Below are 17610 nucleotides of genomic sequence, written 5' to 3'. Positions count from 1 at the left end.
CTTGGAAGGTCTAGATAGTTAGATGTTGTAGCTATTTATTAGGCACCTAATAAGTACAGCTATTACTATTTAAATAATAAGTTGGTAGAAATAGGATTGAAATTTCTGTGCACTCGTCATGCCTGCACTTCCACGGTTATCCCGATGCATTAGCGGCCGGGCACTGTAGATGAAATAAATGAGAATTGTGGTTCTCAAATCAAGTCAAGTTGATTAGAAACCAGCGACTATAGCACGTGCCCTACCTCGGGCTCAGTGCGTGGATTAGCGTGCCCGTAGGCATGATTACTTAGTAAATATGCAATCCTTGATGTTGTCTATTGGCCAATCAGATCATCCAATTCCACATCGTGATCAACCATTCCAGTTTATTCTCTTATACTCTCTTGACTTGCCTCGCCTCGCGTGGACTTGTGCCTGGAAACTGCCAAATTCGGTGTGTTTATTTTTCTTAGTGCATCTTTAATGGTTCTTCATTGGATTCATATGGATCTTTGATCGGAATCTAGCAAAATAGCTCTGGAATAGTTGAACCCACGTGTCAAGCTCCTACCTTCTATAAATCTTTCCATTTTGCCTATCATTTCCCTTTTCTTCTTTCTTCTCTCTCTAAGCTACATTCCTAGTTTCGTTCTTTTCAAGGTACTTTATATTGAGACTTCACTCAAATCTCAAGAACCGTCGCCATGATGAAGCCTGCTCTTATCACTCTTGCCGCAGCTGGCGTGGCATCAGCTCTCGTGGCTACTGCCTCCGAGCCTGCTCTTTCTGATATCGCTGCTGCACAGGCCACTACTCTGCCCGAGACTACTACTTCCGATGTTAAAGGTCTTGCTTTTGATCGGTTTTACCAGGTCTGGCTCGAGAACACTGTACGTATGGCCTTTCCATGAGACTTTTTGGTTTGTACTTACATTTTATAGGATTACAATGATTCTGCTGCCGATTCCAACCTGCAGTGGCTGGCTGAGCAAGGTATCTTGCTGTAAGTATTCATGAACTCAACATCTATGGCACCTACTGAACTAGACTTCAGGACCAACTTCTATGCCGTCACCCACCCCTCAGAGCCCAACTACTGTGCTGCTGCTGGTGGTGATACCTTTGGAATGGACAACGACAAGTTCAACCAGATTCCCGCCAATGTCTCCACCGTTGCTGATCTGTTGGATACCAAGTCCATCTCGTGGGCCGAGTACCAGGAGCATGACCCTTACCCCGGCTTCCAGGGTTACAACTACTCGAACCAGGAGACTTACGATAACGACTACGTGCGCAAGCACAACCCCTTTGTTCTCTTCGACTCCGTTGTTTCCAACGACACTCGTGCTCGTCAGATCAAGAACTTCACCGCTTTTGACAACGATCTGAGCAACAAGCAGCTTCCGCAGTGGGCATTCTTTACCCCCAACATGACCAATGATGCACACGACACCAACATCACCTTTGCTGCCAACTGGGAGCGCAACTGGATCTCCAAACTGCTGACCAACGACTACTTCATGAACAATACTCTTGTTCTCCTTACCTTTGACGAGGACTCAACCTATGCCAAGAAGAACAAGGTCTTCAGCGTCCTGGTCGGCGGTGTCATTCCCGACAGCTTGAAGAACACCACTGATGATACCTTCTACACCCACTACTCCAGCATCGCCTCCGTTTCTGCCAACTGGGGTCTTCCCTCCCTGGGCCGATGGGACTGCGGAGCCAACATCTTCCAAATTGTTGCCAACCAGACCGGATACGTCAACTATGATGTTGATGTCACCAACCTGCACTTGAACGAGACCTACCCCGGTCCCTTATCCGCTGGTGAATACTCCGAGTACTCCTCCGTCTGGCCCAACCCCCTGACCACCGGCTCTTGCTCTGCTGGTCACGGTATCTTGGATGCAGTCAAGCAGAACTTCGCCAACACCACCCCCACTTACAACTACACCTCTCCTTTCCCCTACGATTCCGTTTCGGGTTACAACACTGAGGTTACTGCTACTCGCAAGTCTAGCAACTCCAGCTCGAACACCACCACCAGCGCTACTGCTACCGCCACTGGCGGTGCTGCTGCCAATATTGCATCTGTCTCCACCTTGTTGACTGGGGCTATGCTGACCGTGCTTGCTTGCTATCTGTGAGCTTGTCATTAGTATGGCGGGAAATTGATGCTATCCGGATTTCTCAAACGAAAAGGAAAAGAGTCCCACGTTTGTTCTTATTGTTATAATTATAGCTACGCTTTGCAATGACATCATGAAGTTTCATGAAACCTCAATCACTTCTCTCATCTTCCAGGGTTTATCTCACCTTCATCTTATAATCTTCAGAGTAGTCAACAAGTCACTCAATCTTTTCTTATTAAATGACACTTTTTGGTTGATTGATTAAAATAGGACAAAAAATGAGAACATGACATACGCCTCATCTAAATATCCTCCTGAATCATATATTGCCTGCCTTGATCAAGATGCTTTTAGTCTGGAGAAAGTTACCAATGGTATTCAAGTAGCCCTCGCGTCCAATACCGCTCATTTTCCATCCACCAAAAGCCGCATCTTTGACCATGGTCGGACTGGTACAGTTCACACAGACCGTACCAGCCTCTAGAGCCCGAGACATTCGCATCGCCCGATCAATATCTTTGGTAAAGACGGCCGCGTAAAGACCAAACTCAGTGTTGTTCGCCTTTTCAATCGCCTCCTCCTCTGTCTTGAAAGTATTTATAGCCACCACCGGCCCAAAGACTTCTTCCTTAATCAGTCTCGAGTCTTCAGGAACCCGCTCAATGATTGTCGGCTTGATGAAAAACCCGTCACCAGCATTCCCACCAACTGTAAGATCTCCATCCTTCTCCCCAATGCCGAGATAGTTTTTCACCCGCGTGTACTGCGCCTGATCAATTTGAGGACCATGCGAAGTCTTAGGATCGAGTGGATCACCCATCTTTACATCGGCAAAATTTTCCCGGAAGAGCTGGAGGAAACGTTCTGCAACAGTCTCTTGGACATAGACACGTGAGCTGGCAAAGCATGTCTGTCCGCTGAGATATTTGATGCTGAACTGTGTCTGTTGAGCTGCTGACTCCAGATCGGCATCTTCGAAAACAACCGATGGAGACTTTCCACCGAGCTCCATGTGCAGGTTCTTCATATTAGAATTGGCTGAGGCCGCTTGAATCTTCTGACCGGTAAGGGATGAACCAGTGAAGCTGAGGCACCGGACTGACATATGAGCTGCGAGGGCAGCCCCCGAGAGATTTCCGAATCCAGAGAGGATGTTGACGACACCAGGTGGGAAGCCAGCTTCGATGAAGAACTTTGCTGCATACAGAGACTATCGCCTGTCAGTATCAATAAGAAAAAGTAGTCAGGGTATTGAACAACTGACTGTCAAGGGCGCCTTCTCTGAAGACTTCAAAACGACAGTATTTCCAGCTGCCAGTGCCGGTGCTATTTTCATAGAGAACGAGCACAAAGGCGCATTCCATGGAATTATCAATGCAGCTACACCATATGGTTCCTCGGTTGTCAATTTAGTGATACCAGGTGTGTTGTTACTCGCGGTACCCTGCACACTCCAAGCATGATCGCTAAAGTACCTGAAAACGTCGGCCGAATACGTTGCATCCATGATCTGTGAAACTGGCCGGCCGGTACAGCGAGACTCTAGTTTGCCCAGCTCATCGCTTGCTTCCAAGAAGAGATTGGATATCTTCCGAAGATATACACCGCGTTGTTCAACGCCAAGGTCTCGCCATGCTGGAAACGCTGCATTGGCTGCAGCAACGGCATCATCAACATCTTTCAGGTCTGCTTCTTGGACTTGATTCTTTGGGTTATTTTCAGGTACATTCGTTAAAGGGTTGTTTTGAGTTACCTTGTGCTACCACTTCTTTGGTATAAGGGGAAATCACGTCAAATGTTTTGCTGCTCGATGAGTTGCGGAACTAAATAATTTTTTTAAGATATTGCTCAAGCCCCAGAGAAAACAAGACCCACCTTATTGTTGATGAACAAGCGAGTCTCAATAGGCTCAGCCTTTTGAACAGCGATGGTCATCTTGAGAGTAGAGTGCGTAAAAGTGCTCGATCTTGGACAGGATTGATATAACTCCAAATATTCGGAGGAAGTATTTGTATTGATAGAAATCTTGGAATGATCAATGCCTTAGGGTGGCTCTCTTTATACCGGGCAACAGGGCTTTTCCCCTCCTTTACCTAACAATACGATACAAGATCGGCATACATATGCAGAGCTACTAACCAGGCTCATAGAACCGAATTCAATCCATGGATGCCTTGTTGTCATACATTGAGGTATGTATGTGTACCCAATTTATTTTGAAAGACTACTTGCGCAGAAGACCATATCTATGTATGACGAGGGCGTTGATCATTTGATAGTATCAGAAAACTACTCACCAAAGCTCTTCACCGCATTTTCGTTTCACCGACGGAAGATCTCCTGCAATCGCAGATCCCTGGAGTTTTTGGGAAAATATTCGCCACTTCAAGAGTTCGAATAGTGAACCAGCACATACTTTAGGACACAGTGCCTGATATGAAAGCTATTCTCATAGAGAACTACCTGAAAGAACTTGGGCCACTGAGGAGTTTAGGATACCACAGCACGCTTGCAAAGGTTTGTGAGCTCGCCCTCGAAGGCCGTGGACCTGGAAATCTCCAAGATCAGGCGGTAGCCACCATTGTTTGACAGGAAGCCCTAATGCAAGAAGCGAATAAGTTGATGCAACATCTGGCTCACCTTGGACTGATCACAAACTTAATCAGCCCATAAACGGCTACAGAAGCACTAGAGGGCCATGAGGACGAGATCGTGAAGCTGATAGCGGATAGGCTCATAATGTCCGGCTTACTATCAGATCTAGTGAGACTCCCACTTACAGGCTATCTCAGTATTCATTTTGACGATGTATAAAGCAAGGCTATCGAAATCATAGATTACAATCTGATAAAGTACCCTGATAAAATCAGTCTCGAAAGCGTGGTGAGAGAATGCGTTTCTGGGAGAAATTAGCAGCAGTTCAATCCTAAGGGGGTGTCCTTTTTCAGGTATTTTGTAACGTCTCATTGGAAGAGCAACTACTTAGATATCAGTTAGAAATGATAATAGCTCTTGCGGTCCGCCTCCGTCTTACCTTATCATCCTCTTGATACGATCGGTTCCTCTGTTTGGTTTCTACTATCGAATTCAATATTTCTGTCTTTTGTTTAGTATGTGCGACATCCTTGTATTCAAAACACATTATAGTGGTTACCCAATAACATGCAGCAGAACTTCGAGAACCTTGCTCTATGCTAAGATATAACAAAGTGAGAGATAGCGGCGTAGATTAGCCTAACCCTAAGAATTACAGTGCCAGTCTACATATCCTGAGTAGTATCTAAACCATCAAGATGAGGGATAAAGTTGATTTTGACTGTGCGAGATATAATAGCTTGGTTAGCAGTTTGCACATCTGTCGCTGAATTAAGTTGAGATAGCCAACATTGTTTGGTGATTTGTCCTCTTATAAAATTAGAAATATCTTACGTCATACCTATAAATCTCCTCGTACGGGCTAATGCTTTTCGAAACCGCTTAAGCTTTCGACTCTAATGCGAAAATATCTCTAGTGACTGTAGGTTGTTCTTTCCAATGTCGTGGAAGAAAATCCAGCGCTCCTTCACCAGAGGTTGGCTTCAAGCTATATAGCGAAGAGCTTAAGAAGTCAATAGCTTCGAGATCAAAAGCAGGATTCAACAGAAATTTTCGTGATTGATATTGCAATGGATATTCTCACAACCTGTTTATGTGACCTTGAGCGCAGTCCAGTCAAGGAGCTCTAAAATTCCAGTGATACCTCCTGAGATAAGTTTGCCTTGGGATCCCTCGATCTAGAATGTCCCATGCTGTATTTGATTCAGATATCATCCGGATTCTCATCAACTGAGTTTGGGCAAGGAGATGAGGCAGTTTCAACATTTTTAGCAGAAGGCCGACTGATCAGATGAGGTAGGGAAGACATCTAATGCCATATCCAATCCCAAGTATTGAGATATGTAGAAAATAGCGGTAGTTTTCTAGCACAAAGGGTCAATGCCATTCCAAACTTGATGTTGATTTGTGAAAATGGGACTCATAGTAACCAAATGAGCTGAGCGATATACTCAGTCACGCGATCGACACATACCAAGCCCTCAAATATTGACAATTTCTGATTGAATCGGGAGCTTTGAAGCTCAATTGCCCGCGACTTAACAATGCGGCTAGCCCTAACTCTTCGTAAATCTCTTATCAGGTTCTTATCGGATTTTGATCGACACGGGTGAATATTATTCCGGTATCGATCCAAACGATAAGCGCGTTGGTCTAAGTTGGTGGGGGTCTGTTGACAACAACCTTCTCCAATATTGAGGAAGATCGCGAAAACCACTCGTCATGGCTCACGCTCAGCCGATCGAGGTGGCTGGTGAGACGAACCCATTGAATTACCAGAACCTCGTCAACGCCTTGTCTCTCGCGGCCAGTAGTGACTGGCAGCAGATCAAGGCCTCGAGTGCGCAACTGAACAACTGGCAGAAACAGACGACATTTTATTCCATGGTTCAGGTATGTCCGTTCAATTTCTTGTCAGCACTATATCGCAATAAATCTAACTTTTATTGGGTGATAGGATGTCTTTTGTGACCAATCTCTCCCACAGGACGTTCGCCATATGGCAATCACTCAGCTGAAGAACGCAGCCGGCCAATTCTGGCGCAAGACGGCACCAAAGTATGTCGTCAACTTCTGGATCTTCGAGATTTGACACGCAATACTTACTAATCTCGATGGCAGTGCACTACCCAAAGACCAAAAAGACAAAATCAAAGTCACTGCTCTACAAGCAGGTGTTCTTGAGCCCGTCTCAGTTCTGGCTGTTCAAAATGCCCTACTCGTCGCCAAGATTGTGCGTCAAGAATACCCTCAAGACTGGTATTTATCATCTAACTCTGATTGCACTTATTTGTTGTGCTGACCTGAATAGGCCCGACGCGATTTCATCTGTGATTACCTTACTGCGCACCGCAATTGAGCCGGGCGCCAACCCTTTTCAACTCCCTGGGACCCTCAAAATCCTCCTCGAGGTCACCAAGGGATTGTCGGAAGCTCGTATCTTGAGAATTCAAGAAAGCTTTCGATCAGTGGCCCCGGAGATACTACGCGTGCTAGGAAACATTTACGTTGACAAGGTTAACCAATGGGTAGCGGCTCTGGAACAGGGTATTATGGACGAAAGTCTGTTGCTGGATACCATTCAACATTCTCTACTATCTCTTAGAATCCTACGGCGTCTCATCGTAGGCGGATTCGCCCGCCCTGGTTACAACCAGGATGTTCAGGAGTTTTGGGCTGTAACTTGTTCGCATTTGGTCAAGTTTGTCTCGATTGCAAACGAATCCGCCAAGTTACCGGGAAATCTCTCCATCGCTATTGAAAAGCACATCTTGCAGCTTACAAAACTGCATGCTAATATGTCTACGAGGCACCCTGCATCTTTTGCACTCTTTACGCAAACTATAGATCTTTTGAAGACCTATTGGGCAATGCTTCTTAGACTTAGTGAAGTTTATGTCAGTCTCGGTCAAGGGAATGATGAAGAAGAGGGATCAACTTGGCCAGAGAAGACGGGCCTGCGAACTTTGAATCTCATCAGATCATGCGTGAAATTAGCATTCAAGCCCGTACAGACCTTCAGAACCCTGACTCAGGAAGACAAGGACGATCGAAAAGTGGCGGTTGCACGAATCAAAGAGCTCTTTACTGACAATTTTGTTCTAGAAGCAATGGAAGTTCTGGTGACTAAGTTCTTCAGATTCCGGGATTCGGACTCTGTACAGTGGGAGTATCAAGCCGAAGAATGGGAGATGGGAGAAGAAAATGATGGAGCTTATGAGTTCTCTATCCACTTTTGTTCCCAAAAGCTTTTTCAGGATCTTGTGATTCACTTCCCGAGCTTGCTTATTCCGCGATTGCTGGATGTGTTTCATACATTTGCCCGTGAGTATTATATCCATTTGCTGAAAGAATACAATTGCTAACACCGCTCTTTCAGGCCTCGACAATCAAGACGTAATTTTGAAAGACTGTGTGTACTCTGCCATTGGCTTAGCAGCACCGTCTCTTGCGCAGCGCTTGAACTTCAACGCCTTTCTCGAGTCGACTCTGATCCCCGAGGTTCAAATTGAAAAACCTGAGTACCGTCTTCTGCGTCGACGAATCGCCATTGTTCTTAGCAGTTGGGTACCAATCAAGCCTGATGACCTTAACACCAGTGCTGTTTACCAAATATTCCAGCACTTACTGAATAAGGATGACTCTTTTAATCACCAGGTGGTCCGCCTCACTGCGGGTCGTCACCTTTGCCATGTTATTGATCCCTATGAATTTGCACCAGAGCAACTAAGCCCATTTGCAGCGTCGATCATTGGAAGCCTTATGTTGCTGATCCAGGAAACTCAGCTTCCTGAGACGAAGCTGGCAATGTTGGAGACGCTCCGTGTTGTAGTTCTCAAGATGGAGCATAACGTAAGTTCTCATTAGTCTTGAATTGCAACATTTATTAACCGATTTCACAGATCGCTCCGTATTCTGACCAGGTCATTTCGTTCCTTCCAACGCTGTGGGATGAATCAGTGGATGAGATTTTACTCCGACAAGGCATTCTCAATCTCATGGCCGCTTTGATTCATTCCCTCAAGGAGAACTCTGCACGGTACCATAGCCTTCTTTTACCGCTAGTGAAGACCTCATTGGACCCCAATTCTGTAAGTTGATCGTGTCGAATATTGTTAATGGTTTATTTTTTGACATTATTTTAGCCTACTTTCGAGGACTTCGTGTTTGACACATTGGAGCTATGGTCTGCTCTAGCCATGCAATCTCCGTCGCCCGCTTCTCCGGAACTACTAGCTGGCCTGCCCGCTGTAATTCCTATCATCGAACGAGGAGCCGAATGCACGCCCGTGGCTATCCAAGTAGTCGAATCCTACGTTCTACTCGCTCCCAAGGAAATCCTGGGCGATGAAATTCGGCTTCCATTGCTGCGCGCTCTGGGCGAAACTCTTACATTCAAGTCCGAAGTCAACCCTGGCGCTGTGACTCGTATTGTTCAAAAGATGATTCGCGGTGCCGAAACAATTGATGGAGGCAGTGAAGCCATATACGGAATCATCTCGAAATCGCTCATCGACAGTGGATTCCTCCGCTCTATTCTTCAGGGCCTCTACTCTGCCCATCAAGCAAGCCAAACTACTGGGCCTAACCGGAAAAAGTCAGAAATTTCCGGCATTGTCGAGGGCCACTATTTTTCTGTTCTCGCCCGTCTCGCACTGGCGAACCCTTCTATTTTTGCCGCTGCAGTCGCTGCAGCGACTGAGTCTACCGAAGAGCAAACCCTTGACTGGATTCTCAGTGAGTGGTTCTTCCACTTTGATAGCGTCGGTAGCATCAGTGAGCGGAAGCTACATGCTCTTGGCCTCACCCAACTTTTCAATCTCCGTGGACCATCCAATGGCCCTCCTAACTTCATTCTCAATCGCTTGCAATCTTACCTCACCGTTTGGACCGATATTATTGTCGAGCTGGCAGAAGGCTGCACTGGACACCCAAGTGCTGACTATTTGGTCCACTGGGATTCGAGCGATCCTGAAACCGCTGTGGCCCAAAACGTGGAGACAATTGTTACTCCTCAGAACGCCCGTGAGACTGAGTGGTCTAATTCAGACCCGGTCCACTGCCTCCCTATGCGGGACTTTGTGCGTGAGCGACTTTCTCAAGCCATCATCGCCTGCGGTGGTGCCCAGCGCTTCCAAGAGGAGTGGCTGGTGAATGTTGACGCCGAAGTGTCTGCGGCCTTTGGTGCCCTGGGCCTTATCTGATCAGGACATGTCATTACCTGTATTACCTAGTATTCATCAATGCCGCCATCCATATCCAAAAACGAGAACACATATTTTAATGAAATTTTAGATTCTCTGTAATATTTCGAGTACACTTCGAATGACCATATCTACTATACCAGTGATCCATTCATCATTCTGCAGCCCGCCCATGACGTACACATTCACAAGTAAACATTTTGCCTCCACAGCTGAGCGGAGACATGTCCTAGCCAACTCCCACGCTGTAAGGAAAAGATTATTGATACCCCCTCCAGCAACAAAACTAAGCTTATAAGCGTCCTAGAGTCCATTAAACATCAGCCATTCATTACCAGCACTCTCCTGTATATGTCCGAATACATGTAGTCTAGGTTTAACTCTCCACAGTATCTGTAATAGATGAGCACAATCTAACTGAAGTAAGTCAAGATTAGTAAGTGGTGAGCCATGAGTTACGAGCACATCAATCCCATCCGGCACTAAGCTCGGCCAAATATCCTGACTTCGAGATATTGAAAGGCCCAGTCTCCATGACGTGCGGAATGAGGATTTCCATATATCCCGATCTGCCGACCATTCGGGCAGTGAATGGCCACTTTCTCATTTCCTAGGTATATGACATCGGTTCAGTCGAGTTGAGCCCGCTTAGAGGCTACCGCGGGGAACTGGTGATTCCATCTTGAATCAAGTAGAAGCTCATTACTAGCAGCAATGACGATTTTAGTGGCATGAGGCAGTGAGCGTAACCATTAAAGTGATAATATGAGCTCCTTCGCCTGTTCTTTAAAGGTCCAGATTGCGTGAGGTCACTAGCGTGGATAGGGATATATCTGTCGGTACACCTGTATCAAGTGTGGAATAGCTATTCGATAAAGGTGATGAGGCTAACGCCCACTTCTGACACCTATCACAGGTAACACTTTACGCCCCTATGATATCTTTGTGTCCTCTTGAAGTGGTTGTAAAGTCTGGTTTTCATTCTTAGTTTGCTATCTATTATAAAGTAACAATTTGATCACATGACTGCTTTGTTCCATATTCCAACAATATCCATCTGAAATACTGATTTTAGTAGCTTATTATGGGTATCGAAGATGCAGACGATGGTGATGGGATTCGTAAGTGGTGTTGCTGGTTTAGTGCCCTGCCAGTTGTGAAGCTTCCATGCGAGGAAAATGTAAGGCTGGGCCCATAACTTTTGCCAGGGACCGCCTTGCGGTGGATTAATGAGCTCCTTGGGGTTAATTATCTAAGTCTTAAGTCCCAGGTAGTTGCAAAACTACCTGGAGTCAATTGTCTTTCTTGATGGGAAATGATCGGGTGTCGTCGGTCTTGTCCTCCACGGTTTTATAAGATACTGTCCATTGAAAAACACTTCATGAAGTTGAGCGATGTATAAAATGAATCAAAATTGTTAAAGAAAAACACCTAACTATAGGTTGATTTGGTTGCATAATGCAAGCCCCCTAACTCCTAACAGCCATGAAACGAAAGACTCGCGAAAAGAAACACAGAAGAAGTAAAAACGCCCCAGTCTCGAGATAAGGGTAAGCTTCTACCTTAGCACTGGCCAGGGAACTGGCGATCAGTGACAGGGTTGGGGAAGACTCCACTAGCCAGCTGGGCCTTCATGTCCCACTCTGGGGCACCCTCAGTCTTCCAGGTCCAGTAAAGCCAGCCACTTCCCTTCTCAAAAGCATCCAATTGAGCCTCGATGAACTGGCGGATGTTGTTACGGTCATCCTGGGAGAGGCCATCGACGCTTCCAACGGACTTTCCTTCACAGCTACCAAGTGCTGAGCTACCTGGGTAACTACCGTCATAACGAGAGCCAATACCCTTGCCATTCAGATACTTTGCGCAGTCGGTCATAGCACCGGTCCACTCGCCAACAACAGTCCACTTGTCAGAAGTCTGAATGTGGGCACCAGCAAAGCCACAGGCAGTGCTGGCATGGGCGTGAACATCAAGAGCAAGAAGGCCGCTCTCAAAGACTTCATAGTGGTGGGTGTCCATCATGACAAACCAAACACCAGTGGACTCGCTCATGAAACCGTTCCATGACTCAGTTGGTGTAAAGCCATCGTGAAGAACAATAGTAGTGTCCTGGCTGTACTGGCGGGCAAGACCCCAGGTGTCGTAGTAGTATTGCTTCAGGCCATCCTCGTTGACACCGCCAGGGATACTGGGCTCGTTCAGAGCTTCAATTGCGGTGACAACGTCAACATCTCCGGCATATCGCTTAGCAAGAGCATCGATGGCGTTCTTGGTGTGTTCTACAGTGTCACCCTGCTGCCATTGAATGGCACCTCGTTTTCCACTGTTGTCAAATCCGTTCTGGGAACCAGGGGCTGATTTCTAGAGTTAGCATCGGATGAGACATAATGAAGCACAGTGAGCCATTTAGATACTTACCTCCGTGAAGGTCGATGAGGACTTTAATACCAGCAGAACGTGCCCACCCGACGGCACTGTCCAGATACTGCAGCTGGCCATCAACATAGGTGTCACCATCGAGATGCTCGAAAGCCCAGTACCCGATAGGAATTCGGACATGGTTCATGCCGGCGGAGGCAATCTGATGGAAGTCATCTTCATTGATGAAAGAGCCCCAGTGCTGAGATAGAACACTGCGGCACTGGTCGGCACCGAGAACGGCACAGAGAGAGTACTCATCCACGGCGGCATCACCAACGTTATCAAAGATTGATGGGGTGATCCAGGGCTCCAGAACCAACCAACCACCGAGGTTAACACCACGAACCTTCTCCGATCCGTATCCAAAGCCAGGAGCACTGTAGTGTAAATATTAATATTTTATATTTAGCGAGCTGCTTCATGAGAAGATTTTGCAGATGACTATAGTCACTTACACTGTTGTTGGCGAGGCTTGCGCAAGGGCTGCCACAAGGGACAAACCAAGTAGAGTCTTCTTCGCGAACTTTGACGGCATTTTGAATTTCGCTAACATAGTTTAGCCCAAAATTCAGGAGGCTGGGCTTCAAGAATGAGAGGAGAGAATAATTGTGTCAATTGGCATGGAAATTGGCTGCTATAAGTAATCTTAATGTCAATGCTTCAACTTAATGCGGCCGCAAACAGGCTGACTGCTCGGAAATGGACATCCCGAGGTTTAATTTGGCGATAAATTCATACCTCTGACAATAATTGTGTAGATCTCCTCTTGAGGAATAGATGGGCAAGGTACTTCAGAGACCGGAAAAGGTAAGGCGCCTGGCCGAAAACAGTCAACAATGGGAATAGGCACTGCGGAGTCCGGGTTTAATAAGTGGAACAATGGTGCTCTTTGTACGTCGATGTGACAGTGAATAGCATACCTCGGTAATATCCTGTTCTCTAGCGCGGATCTTGTGGATTTGACAACATGGTGGATGTTACAGTGCTCGGGAAGCTGTTAAAACACGGTCGGCGATGAAATAAGAGGTCACAGCTGAATAAGAAAGCAGGTAAAAGTGGTGGAGCCTTGACAATCTGACAAGCTGTGATATGATTTCAGTAAGACTGCGTTTGAGAGAAGGGTCAATGGTTGACGGGAAAGGACGTTGTTGCCGTTCTTGCTTGTAGATAGGGCTAAATCTATCAATTGAGCCAGAGAGAGAAACTATACTAAGTTGCGCAACGTGAAATGACCTCTGCAATGTGATTAGGAATTCATTTCATTCATTGACTATGCAGTGCAATTTTTTGTCCATGATAGCATGGACTTGCCAACCGCACCATGAAGTCCAGGTGTTGCCGTTTCCGGCGATCTCAGGTGGCTGCCATGCCCTGAGGCAATCAGATCCACCAAGCACCGACGACATCCTCTCTGGAATGTGTCAAACCAAGTTTCGACCATCAGCCTTGGAACCTTGAAAGGCAAAATACATCTGAGAATGTGATTAACTAAGTCGTCCAAGGTTCCAAAGTTGGAAATTTTCCAAAAATGAATCATGTAATGCACTGTACCCGGTCATATCAAAACTTCTAAGATGCCAAGGTGTGTGCTGAGGATTTCAGGTAGTGGTCAATGTCAAGTTCAACCTACCTCTCCACTTTGGAAGGCTAACTTGCATTGTATTCCCTAAATCAGCCCTAAGCAAACAATATCTACACAGAAAACCATGGATACTGAAATGGCTGGAGGTAGGAATCGCTACTTTGCCGGGTAATGCTGAGATCACAAGGAATGTAAGTTAGGAATGCACACGTCCTACGCTAGTCCACTTCGGAATTGAAATACCAGTTCATTGGTTATGTTTTTGTTCAGAGTACAAATCGAGACCTGTCAAAGTAAGGAGTACTAACACAGCATTATACCGTTTTGTGAGTGACTACATAGATACTCTGAGGTGTCTAGATGCATTAGTTATTATACTTAGAACTCGTCAAACTGTGATTGGTATCGGTAGTATTATGAACCTGTGGACCTCGGGAACACCTCGATGTATTCGATCCTGGGAAAAGATATTGCTACCAAGTCTACCTCTTACAGATGATCTTTATGTCAGTCATAGAGATGAAAGCATCGCTTTTGTTAGACCATTCTCTCCATCCTTGAGGGAGCTCATCCTTTCTGTCTTCATCAATGAGACCAGCATCAACTCCCTTGTCGAGCACACCTTGTTCCAGTCGCCGGGCCATTGTCTCACCCCACCACTTCAATCCCTCGGGACTTGAATAGTAAACCGTAGCTGCAGATGCCTCGATGTCTGCCGGCTTGAACCCCGCATCTTCAGCCCATGACCGAGCCTCTCCGCCATAGGGCGAGGTCTAGCGTGATAGAGCCAGGTCCACAGCCAATATCGAGAATCTTCATATCTAACTTGATTCTCGATATGAAATAGGCAGACGTGTTCGCTGCCGTCCGGACAGAGTATGTTTGCAACATAGAGGTTGAGTAATTGTCCGACATTTTGGCGCGCATATCGTTAGGAATATTCTTGTTTAAATGGCAAGAAGATTAATATTTTCGATTCTCGCGCGCGGTGGGCTGTTTGAGGTAAACAAATGGGTCGGCGAAACGGGCCGGTAACGGACCGGTGATAGTTGCCTACTCACTCCTTGCTCCGTAGCATATCCTTTCCTTGGAAGGTTGATGCATAGTTTGCTCAACATTCAAGTACTTGATTAGCTATTTCACTGTTGATTCATGTTAGATCGACTCCGTATATTGCAACTGTAGTATGAGTTGCCCGCTTCCGTGCTTAGCGCTTATATAACTCAACACTAGCTTTTTATGTCCCCCACTAAAATAAAATCATGCTCCGTAGGAAAAAAGGAGCAAAAAGAAACCGTCAGCTGTAGGATTCGAACCTACGCCCCCGAAAGGATTTGATAGCTTGGTCACGTGACCTTCGAGTCAAACGCCTTAACCACTCGGCCAAACTGACTATACATTATTTCATATATTTAAATTTGCTATTTGTAGTAATTCTGAGGCCTGACTAAGAGTTGGTGAGTAGTGATATCGAAGCCGATGTGACGTACATCTATATATTATATCATCTGAACAGGTGCGTAGCCGTTATGTCTCGGATTCGGAATCAAAATGCCTCCAAGATAGGTACCAGGTACATAGGTAGGGAATAGTCTTGAGCCCTGTTCATTCGTAGATACCCATAGATAAATAATTGTATGTAAATTAGGTACATCTAAGTATCCACGTCCTTGATATTTAAACTTAGAATTTAGAACTTTGGAAGAAGATTGTTTTACAACCTCTCAAGGTTGGAGCGATAGATAGCAGAAACTTTCAAGGCTTGAATCAACTTGAGAACATTGAGTTCCGAGAAGAGCAAGACATCTGCTTCCTTGCTCAATCACGTAACCGGTGCAGCAAAGAGCCTGCAAGCAAAGATATTTGTTTTGGGATTTGTAACCGAGAAGATCCCCGCCTTTCGGTTGTTGGCCAAGGTCCGGGTGTCGATTTCTTCCATCATGGGAAAAGTGGATATGAAAAGGGAGAGAGTGTCCTCTAAGGTGATGGAGTGATGGATGGCGGGAAGAAGTGGTGGGAAGAAGCGGTGGGAGAAGATTTAAAAAAGATCTTAAGGTTATCTGTGGAAGATGCAGAAGTGAACCACAACAATAAACAATGAATTGAAATGACATCACTCTAGATAGCTATTTACTTAAAATGAAAGATACCGTTGATAGCCAAGGGTAAATAGCTATTTGGATGGAACATTTAAGCAACTGCCATTGAATTTAACTGTCTAATACCTTTGCATTCGCAAAACGGTACAGGAAACCTATGTGGGAGAAAACTGTACCAGGCACAGAAACAGGACAGCAGAACGAGCTAAAAATCAAAGATGAAGCAAAGACAGTGTAAGTCCGACCACTTTATCGGACACAGAATCAAAAACTGGCAAAAACTGGCAAGAAATAACTCGAGTTCGTCTTCAGACAATAATTTCATAAAGGTGTTCAGGTAATAAACCTGCAACACTAACTACCAGAAACCACCATAAAGAGCCTTGTTGCCCTCATATAGGGATACAAAAGAAAGTTCTCGAGATGGAGGCAGCAAGCCTTAGAACAAGCATGTGACTACACATCAAAAAATTTCCTCTTACCCCATAAATGCCACTAATGCTCTTTATCCTGGCATATGACAGCAAGTGTGGAAGATCGGGTATCCAAAGCCTCTTCACAAACCATAATCCTGAATATAAATCAGTTTAACTGTCCGAGATCCTTCAAGTCCCAATTTATGTCAAAGGCATGGATCAAAGAGTGACACACCTGACTTAAATGCTTCTAATATCGGTTACTGGATGTCGAAGAACCCTATCTGGGCGGCCACTTTCCGAGTAATCTCGATATTATGGTCGCTGTCAAGGAAGACAGCTCCAACAATAGCTTCTACCGCTTTCATCATCACACCCGGGGAGACATGGTTCCCTTGAGCGGGATTCACATATATAAGCCTATCTAGGCCTTTAGAGAGTCCGATTTTGTTAATCTGCGTGCTGCAGGTTCGACCGTTCTCAATATGGTTCATGTCGCCTATGTCCAGAATAGTTTGAAATAGTTTCAACCTTGGAGCTGAAAATTAGATATACTTACTGAGATTCAAGCTCCTGTCGTCATAGCTGTTCAAATGGGACATAACTTTGAGCAAGAAAGGTCCGATTAGAGCCAATCGCGAATTCTGGTCCTGTGAAAGGACCATATGAATTGATCATTGGTTGATGAAACTATACCCAATGATCGTCTCTAGGATCTCTGCACGAGTGGTCGAATCAGACATTGCACTGGAATGGAATAAGTATGGACTATGGAGGCTAAGATATCCAATGGTTATGTTTAGGTGGTGAGCAGGAAGTCAATGGTCAGGAAATTCCCTCAATTTATTCATCTGGGAATCTTGCAATGTTTTCAGGCTGTCATCCTTGGGCCTCTACGGCTCTGCCAGCTGATTTTTTCAACGCAAATAAAAAGGCAGAATCATCTCAACCCTTGCTTTGAAATGCGTGTTCAAACACAAAAGGTAGCCCTGAAGGTAACAAATAAGTTGGACGGAGGTGTTACTTGGACATGTTATCATACAGGCTATTGGCTCGTAAAACCCGACATCAAGCGCTTTGCTGGCAAAATGCAGACTAGGGATGGATATGTTATGCGACCAAATTAGCAGGGGGAAGCATTGGCGGTTAGGTACCTAACTTTGTCTGCTCCGGAGA

The 17610-nt window shown here is 45.6% G+C and overlaps 9 protein-coding genes across 9 annotated transcripts; 2 read left to right on the top strand and 7 right to left on the bottom strand.

The window, feature by feature from the left end:
- Positions 1-686: 686 nt before the first annotated feature.
- On the top strand, positions 687-2132 carry N7495_005798 (acid phosphatase PHOa; the record flags this gene model as incomplete). The annotated part of the gene is made up of 3 exons (XM_057208449.1): positions 687-872; positions 924-985; positions 1037-2132. The coding sequence occupies 3 exons, from the start codon at positions 687-689 to the stop codon at positions 2130-2132; spliced, it is 1344 nt and encodes a 447-aa protein (XP_057062223.1).
- A 304-nt stretch (positions 2133-2436) lies between these two features.
- On the bottom strand, positions 2437-4052 carry N7495_005797 (aldehyde dehydrogenase family protein; the record flags this gene model as incomplete). The annotated part of the gene is made up of 4 exons (XM_057208448.1): positions 2437-3327; positions 3382-3815; positions 3871-3940; positions 3993-4052. The coding sequence occupies 4 exons, from the start codon at positions 4050-4052 to the stop codon at positions 2437-2439; spliced, it is 1455 nt and encodes a 484-aa protein (XP_057062222.1).
- Positions 4053-5377: 1325 nt separating this feature from the next.
- On the bottom strand, positions 5378-5789 carry N7495_005796 (uncharacterized protein; the record flags this gene model as incomplete). Its single annotated transcript, XM_057208447.1, has 3 exons — positions 5378-5520; positions 5554-5608; positions 5634-5789. Coding segments are annotated over 3 exons (354 nt in total), but the record flags the coding sequence as incomplete, so codon positions are not given.
- A 645-nt stretch (positions 5790-6434) lies between these two features.
- On the top strand, positions 6435-9916 carry N7495_005795 (putative importin 11; the record flags this gene model as incomplete). Its single annotated transcript, XM_057208446.1, has 7 exons — positions 6435-6605; positions 6670-6770; positions 6834-6971; positions 7024-8036; positions 8092-8564; positions 8615-8803; positions 8858-9916. 7 exons carry the CDS (start codon positions 6435-6437, stop codon positions 9914-9916), a joined length of 3144 nt encoding a protein of 1047 aa, XP_057062220.1.
- Positions 9917-10003: 87 nt separating this feature from the next.
- Positions 10004-10281, bottom strand: N7495_005794 (uncharacterized protein; the record flags this gene model as incomplete). The annotated part of the gene is made up of 2 exons (XM_057208445.1): positions 10004-10219; positions 10252-10281. 2 exons carry the CDS (start codon positions 10279-10281, stop codon positions 10004-10006), a joined length of 246 nt encoding a protein of 81 aa, XP_057062219.1.
- A 101-nt stretch (positions 10282-10382) lies between these two features.
- N7495_005793 (uncharacterized protein) lies at positions 10383-11373 on the bottom strand (the record flags this gene model as incomplete). The annotated part of the gene is made up of 3 exons (XM_057208444.1): positions 10383-10526; positions 11022-11168; positions 11353-11373. 3 exons carry the CDS (start codon positions 11371-11373, stop codon positions 10383-10385), a joined length of 312 nt encoding a protein of 103 aa, XP_057062218.1.
- Positions 11374-11479: 106 nt separating this feature from the next.
- exg1 (glucan 1,3-beta-glucosidase) lies at positions 11480-12872 on the bottom strand (the record flags this gene model as incomplete). Its single annotated transcript, XM_057208443.1, has 3 exons — positions 11480-12270; positions 12335-12714; positions 12793-12872. 3 exons carry the CDS (start codon positions 12870-12872, stop codon positions 11480-11482), a joined length of 1251 nt encoding a protein of 416 aa, XP_057062217.1.
- A 1529-nt stretch (positions 12873-14401) lies between these two features.
- Positions 14402-15037, bottom strand: N7495_005791 (S-adenosyl-L-methionine-dependent methyltransferase; the record flags this gene model as incomplete). Its single annotated transcript, XM_057208442.1, has 2 exons — positions 14402-14692; positions 14945-15037. The coding sequence occupies 2 exons, from the start codon at positions 15035-15037 to the stop codon at positions 14402-14404; spliced, it is 384 nt and encodes a 127-aa protein (XP_057062216.1).
- A 1657-nt stretch (positions 15038-16694) lies between these two features.
- On the bottom strand, positions 16695-17099 carry N7495_005790 (RNAse III; the record flags this gene model as incomplete). The annotated part of the gene is made up of 2 exons (XM_057208441.1): positions 16695-16933; positions 16994-17099. The coding sequence occupies 2 exons, from the start codon at positions 17097-17099 to the stop codon at positions 16695-16697; spliced, it is 345 nt and encodes a 114-aa protein (XP_057062215.1).
- Positions 17100-17610: the final 511 nt, after the last annotated feature.

The sequence above is a fragment of the Penicillium taxi genome, assembly GCF_028828555.1.
Source record: "Penicillium taxi strain IBT 34144 chromosome Unknown utg000004l_segment0_segment0, whole genome shotgun sequence".
NCBI lineage: Eukaryota > Fungi > Ascomycota > Eurotiomycetes > Eurotiales > Aspergillaceae > Penicillium > Penicillium taxi.
The sequence above is the reverse complement of the archived record's forward strand: the minus strand, read 5'-3'. Positions and strand labels throughout refer to the sequence as shown.